Source organism: Theobroma cacao, unplaced genomic scaffold (assembly GCF_000208745.1).
Source record: "Theobroma cacao cultivar B97-61/B2 unplaced genomic scaffold, Criollo_cocoa_genome_V2, whole genome shotgun sequence".
Classification (NCBI taxonomy): domain Eukaryota; kingdom Viridiplantae; phylum Streptophyta; class Magnoliopsida; order Malvales; family Malvaceae; genus Theobroma; species Theobroma cacao.
The window spans coordinates 29,203-36,043 of record NW_017234806.1 but is presented as its reverse complement, the minus strand read 5'-3'; the positions used below and the strand labels follow the sequence as shown (position 1 = coordinate 36,043).

At 33.1% G+C, this 6,841-nt stretch overlaps 1 protein-coding gene across 1 annotated transcript; it reads left to right on the top strand.

The window, feature by feature from the left end:
• The first annotated feature begins 2,270 nt into the window (after window positions 1-2,270).
• Window positions 2,271-6,266, top strand: LOC18599602 (tocopherol O-methyltransferase, chloroplastic). The gene is made up of 6 exons (XM_007029644.2): window positions 2,271-2,872; window positions 4,266-4,435; window positions 4,673-4,777; window positions 4,963-5,166; window positions 5,424-5,526; window positions 5,866-6,266. Exons 1-6 carry the CDS (start codon window positions 2,518-2,520, stop codon window positions 5,967-5,969), a joined length of 1,041 nt encoding a protein of 346 aa, XP_007029706.2. The 5' UTR covers window positions 2,271-2,517; the 3' UTR covers window positions 5,970-6,266.
• Window positions 6,267-6,841: the final 575 nt, after the last annotated feature.

Here is a 6,841-nt window from a genome sequence, read left to right as displayed (position 1 = left end):
TTTTTGATATTTATAGATCTTAAGTTACGTATATAATGTAAAATAATTTTTATTTATCTTGCAAATTATGTCTCGTATATCTTAAAATCTAATTTTTTTAAATCCCCAAAATAATGTTTAAATTTTAACCATTATAATTCTCTTTAGAAACAAATTTAATGTTTAGGATGTGGATGTATAATTCATTCAGTAATTAATTCACCTAAAATCATATAATATATTTAGTAATCTTAATATACATATAATATTGTGTCATGAGATATGAAAAATAACAATTCAAAAATGATTGAAGTCCAATATTCCAATCTCATTAATCTCTCATATGTTATTTATTTCTTAAAGGTGAAATTAGAATATGCTATCTAGAGGTGGTTGCCATGATGCCATGCATTAATATTAATTATGGCAGCCAATATTTCCTACCAGACAATAACCTTACTCAATATAATCATACTGTCTTACAATAAATGTGATAATATTTTTAACAGTAGAAAAGATACGATCGACCCTCACTGCATGGCCTATGCATATATTCATTTTGCTAGTCCAAATATCTCTTCTTCTTTTTTGTTCTTAGAATATTGTATAAGGTTTTTTCTTTCAATAGATAATATATTTTTAGTTATTATTATGTTAAATCTCGTGCATGTGAGCGCACACTTATATATAATACGATAACATTAATTTTATATCATTTTTGTATGTGTATATATATATATATTTATTTATTTATATTATAAGTTTGCTGTAGCTCAAATTGCCCACTTTTCTTTTGTTTTTTTGTGAAAGATTGATGGGAGATATTTTGACGGGTGTGTAAGCAGTCACCACACTCAACCGTCAACGTCACAAGTGTGCAAGTTCTACAGGAAACTTGCAATCCGGTCAGCTTGCAGCACCTTATCATATCTAAGTTCGTTTTCTGGCCATTAATTATTGTTATTATCTTTAACTTTAAGTCTTAAAATTTTTCAATAAATTTTTAATTTTCAAAATATAATAATTACTTTGAATATTTATTTTTATATATAATGATAGAAAAGATTGAGTGTCACCCCTTTTCACATGGTATGTTCTTTGGCACGACTTGACACGGTTTGTTTTTTTTTTCAATCAATATCAAAATCATGCTACTCTTGTGCTATTTTTATTTTTATATATTTTTTTGGCAAATTTACCAATAATGGTTTTAGAAAATTTTACTCCCAATTTTTTTATTCTCATCAAATACACTTTTAATTGGAAATTAGTTTCTAGCTGTTGCTATTTTAATAGTATTTAATTAATATGTGTACTTTATAATCTCATTAATGAAAGTATTTAGTTACATGTTTGTCTTATGTGTCCAATTTAGTTTATTTTTGGTTATGAGTTTAATCATATTAATTATTTTATTGCGTTTCGTTACTAGCTATACTATATGTGATGACCGTGAGGGTTTTGATTTAGTAGATAAAAATTTTATTTATTTACCCCTAATTTATAATTAATATCTCAATCTTATGATTTTGATAAAATTTTCAAACTATTTTCCACATATAATGTTGTTGGGGTGTGGGACCTTACATAATAGATACCCCGTGTATAGAGGTGGTGGCATTTAATATTTCCTAATTCAAACTTAGGCAGTGATATTGACATTATTAATTTATTAATGTATGTATTAAGTCAATTTTATTTAAAGAAAAATTAATACCATTTTCAGTGCAAAATACTTATAAAAACAGATATATATTACAAATGATTCAATAAAAATTAATCTACCCAATATTTAATTTTCAGTTGCATACCAAACAAATTTTATATGACAAACTCAATATTTAAAATTTTGGAAACTAAAAATTAAGCACTTAATTTTTTTGGAATTGATTTTTTTTCCAATTTATCAAACAGTACCTTTCACTTTTAAATCTCCCTCCTTTGTACAACATTATTAACTATTTTGTACGATGAGGCATGGTTACGTTGCCAAATGAAAGTAGGAATATTGACATGCTTTCAAAGATTTTTGCTTAATGTATTGAAGGGATGAAATTCAAGTGTCATCATATGTGAGCTTGGTTTAATTTTATGTGAAATTTATTTAATTATATGTTGATTTGTTAATTAGTTTATATTTTAAATGGTTTCTTATATGAAATATAATATTTGATTATAATTATAATTTCATGTGATTTCACAAAAAAGAAGCTAAAAAAATAATGGTTTAAAAGCAATCTGATATTTTTGAAGTTTTTAATATTTCTAAAAAAAAGTAATTTCGATCCAAAATGGGTGGAAAAATAAGCACATCAAAAACAGAAAATCCCCCTAAACCTCACTATTCCATTCGCCACATGCTGTACAACATAATTCCATTTCCTTTCTTTCCATTCGTCCACACTGTCCGCCGTTTCCTCGATTCCGACGCCCCACTCCTTTCCCCAAAGCTCTTCTCCTTTGTACCCTTCCAACACTCCTGAAATCACCCAACTGCCACCACCATAACTGAACAAGGACGACTTTACCTATAAATAAATGACTTCCGCTTTCCAAGCTTCCTACTCACCACTCCCCTACTTCCCTCGCGCGTGCCAACGCCCTCCTGTACGACGCCCTTCTGTTTCGTTCTCCTCCTCCCGCACCTGCCAATCCCCCGCACGCTTCATGTCCATACGTGTGAACGCGGCTGCCTCGACCACGTCCGACGGAAGTGTGTTGCGCGATGGGATAGCGGAGTTTTACGACGAGTCGTCTGGGCTTTGGGAAGACATATGGGGTGACCATATGCACCATGGCTTTTATGACCCGGATTCCAACGTTTCGGGTTCGGATAATCGATCCGCCCAGATCAGAATGATCGAAGAATCGCTCCGTTTCGCCGGAATATCGGGTTCGTTGTTTAGTACTTTTATAGACGCGTCGGTTTTCTATTGGACAGCTGGTTTTGTTGTTGGATTTTAGCGTTTTTTCGTGAAAACTGATGATGTCAGCATCTGGACCTCAAGAAAAGAACCTAAACACTGGTGACGAGTGACAGCTATTTATGAGGAATTAATTAAAAGAAAAATAATTATTCAACCTTTTTGCAAAGAAAAAATTACTGTAAGTAAAACATGTATACGGTTCATACTTTTTGTAAATATTTGTCTAAAATTTAATTGATCGAACCTCTAATGGATTTGGGAAATATTCTCGTGAATTAATTGTTTCCTTATATTTTTGAATTATTTATGCTTTTTTGGATAAATAAATTAATTTCTTACATTCTCTTTCGTGAATAGAGTACATCATTCATTATCTCTGTTTATTAAAACCTATCGGGTAAGTGAGTCTTTGACCGCAGCAAAATTGATTGGATCGTTAGGCAAATATGTTTTCGGATTTGACATGTCGATCTACGGGTGGGCCATCCCAGGGTCGTGCTCTTTTAACTCTGTGGCCGAATTGGCTATGAAGTACTATTTCTATTTGGGTGCAAATTTTAATTGATTGTCTCCCTTTAGATTGGCTCAAATTGAACGTATCCTTTTTACCATTTCAAATATGTTTTTTTTTTTGGGGTTTTAGGTGAATTTATTTTACCAAAGGAATTGACTTTTTAACATATACCCATCTTTGATATGATTTAATTCTTATTGTTGACAGTAAATAGTAAAAAACATGTTTGGAAGATTTTAAAAATTAAAATAAAATTTTCTTTGGGAGAACAACATGAAAGATTTTACTTTTATATGCAATAATCATGTTAAAATCGATATTGTATTTTAGTCATTTGCTTTTTTTTTTTAAATCAAATACTATAATTTTGATTTTCTGTAACTTTTTGAAAGCAAATGTAATAAATAAGAAAAGGTAAGCAGTGAATGTAACAACCAATTGTAGCCTTAATTGATGGTCTTAATTTGACATTTTGCATTAGTTTTGGAGTTATGTTTCTTTACCGTGGCATGATTGCTCCATCCTGTACATGCAGATTTTTTTGTGTTGGTAAAACTTAGATCATGGCAACAATGGCACTGGAGAGAGTATTTAATCTCTGTTAATATTTTTCCCCTTGATGAATTTAGTTTAATGATAGTTTGAGTTCAAAATGGATGCATAGGTCTAGCATACGGTCTACCTTCATTGGTATTTGTTGAAGTGAAAAATAGGATGTTTCAAGCAAAAGGAATTATTGTAGATGTGAAAATTTTTGGATCTACAGATGGCCCTAGGTCCGTCTTGGCTGAAATGAATGAAGATGAACTTCTAATAATTGATTTTACCTCTGAATTGGCTTTCAGACGACCCAGCAAAACGGCCCAAGACAATAGTTGATGTTGGGTGTGGGATAGGAGGCAGCTCTAGATACCTAGCTAGGAAATATGGAGCAAAATGCCGAGGCATTACTTTGAGCCCTGTTCAAGCTGGAAGGGCCAATGTTCTTGCTGAAGCTGAAGGACTAGCAGACAGAGTATGTGCAAAACTTTCTGTTCCCTACATTTTAATCCTTTATTTTTCTTTTCCTTTCCATATATAAGGAAAGTTTATATTCACAACATTAATATCAATTCATAATAGTTTTCAGTTAAGTGAATTTTTTCTCCATGCCACTAACGTGTATGTGATCTATGCAAATATTTAGTTTTCTTGATGGAATGATGGCTCAATATTTCTACATGCTTAATATAACACTGCGCCCTATTAGCAGGTTTCTTTTCAAGTTGCAGATGCCTTAAAGCAACCATTCCCTGATGGGCAATTTGATCTAGTTTGGTCTATGGAAAGCGGAGAACACATGCCCGACAAAGCTAAGGTTTGGCCAATTAATATGTTACATTTAAGTTTGATTTGTCGAGCTGGATGGAACTCTGGCATTCATGCTTGAATTTACTATTAGCACAATTTTTTGTTATTGTATATGACTTGTTATGTTCTTTTTTTTTTTGAAAATAATATGGCATGGTATGTTAATTTCTTCTCTGCTTTCGAAACTGGCAGTTTGTTAATGAGTTGGTGCGAGTTGCAGCTCCTGGTGGCAAAATAATAATAGTGACATGGTGCCACAGGGATCTCCTTCCCTCTGAAGAGTCTTTGCAGCCGTGGGAGAAAAAGCTGCTAAACAGGATATGTAATGCTTATTATTTACCAGAGTGGTGTTCGACTGCTGATTATGTCAAATTACTTCAGTCCCTATCTCTCCAGGTAATTACTTCCTTGAATAGGCTAAAACCGTTGCTCGAATTTGATGATTCATTCAATTCAATTCAATTCAATTCAAATGCTTGTATACCTTTTGATGAGATATAATAGTTGACTTACGTATGATGAAAATAAACTAGTTAATCTTCCCAACTGAGAGTGACTAAAACTCTGAGCGGATGAGGTATTTTTAGCAATCAGGTCTCTGAGTCTCACTTTATTGAGGAATCAGTTAACTTTTGCACTTGTAACCAATGCAGGATATAAAGGCCGCTGATTGGTCTCAGCATGTTGCCCCATTTTGGCCAGCAGTGATACGCTCAGCATTGACATGGAAGGGTTTCACATCGCTGCTGCGTAGTGGTACTGAAGCCTAGCATTACTTGCAATTTTTAATATTCCTGACAATTACTCTTTTAAGCAAGCTGATAGGAGCATATGAGTAAATTAGATATATGTATATAAAGGTAGTTTTCCTTTATCACAATTGTTTGAAGTGAAGGGAAGAAGAATTTAACAGTTTTGTTGATTTCTAGGTTTGGTTCCATACTCGCATCACACACATATGCTTGCACTTTTGGGGAAATAACGTTTAGCCTTGTTTTTCTTCTTCTTCTCTCTCCCTCTGTCTTTTTGGGGGTTAAAACTTGGAAGGGAACTTCTTTTGTTGTTCTTAATTTTGGTTTATTTTGAGTTGATTAGGATTAAAAACCATAAAAGGAGCATTGGTGATGCCAGTGATGATTGAAGGATACAAGAAAGGCGTGATCAAATTTGCTGTCATTACCTGCCAAAAACCTGAGTAAATCAGCATGATAACCAAATGTTTGGAGTGTATTGATGCTGCTGCGCTCAATCTTGGTAGATGGTGGAGGAGAAAAATCCATTATTTTACTGCATTCATATTTCAACTGCAGGTCAGAGTAAGGGTGTCTGTCACCCTGTTTACATTACAAGTTTACAAAAATAAGGGAGGCTGCAGTTTCCTCTCATTTCTGGAACTGTTGATTACTCTTAGAATAGCAACAATCAACCGATAAAATGTATGCTGAATTGTAAAATTTTCATCGTTAATAAATCTTGATTCAGGCTTTTATATTCAACCTTGTCTGACCCACAAAGCCACTTCTTTTCGTTTCTTTTCTCTTGGGGGATTACATAATCACTTTTTCAGCCATTCGACACCCAAGCAATCACTAAATTTTAGAAAGGATGAAAGGAAAAAGGGGTAGAGACTGAAACAGCAAGAAATTTGTATGAAAATTCGTAATGAACAAGGAAAAAAATGGAAATTTTGCAAATAAAAAAAAATAATGGGGATCGGGCAAAGCTGAAATATGCAGGCAGGCATATACATGGACTGAAACAGCCAATTTGTCAATCTTGGATAAGGATTCGTTGAACTGTGGATTATTTTGGGTAGTTTTATCAAGAAGGCAAGAAAACAAAACAAACCAAAAAAGGAAAAGGTTCGTTTCCTAATTTGGTGTATAAGGACAAGACGCCTCAACTCCCGAGAAATTATTTTGGTATGAGATGAATGCCGAAGGAAGCTGTAATCCTTCCATTTTGACTACCCGATTAATACAAAATTAAAACAAATGAAACCCTATCCTAAATTAATTAATTCCTCACCAGACACACACTAGCTAGAGCCTAGAGAGTTACTGAGAATCAA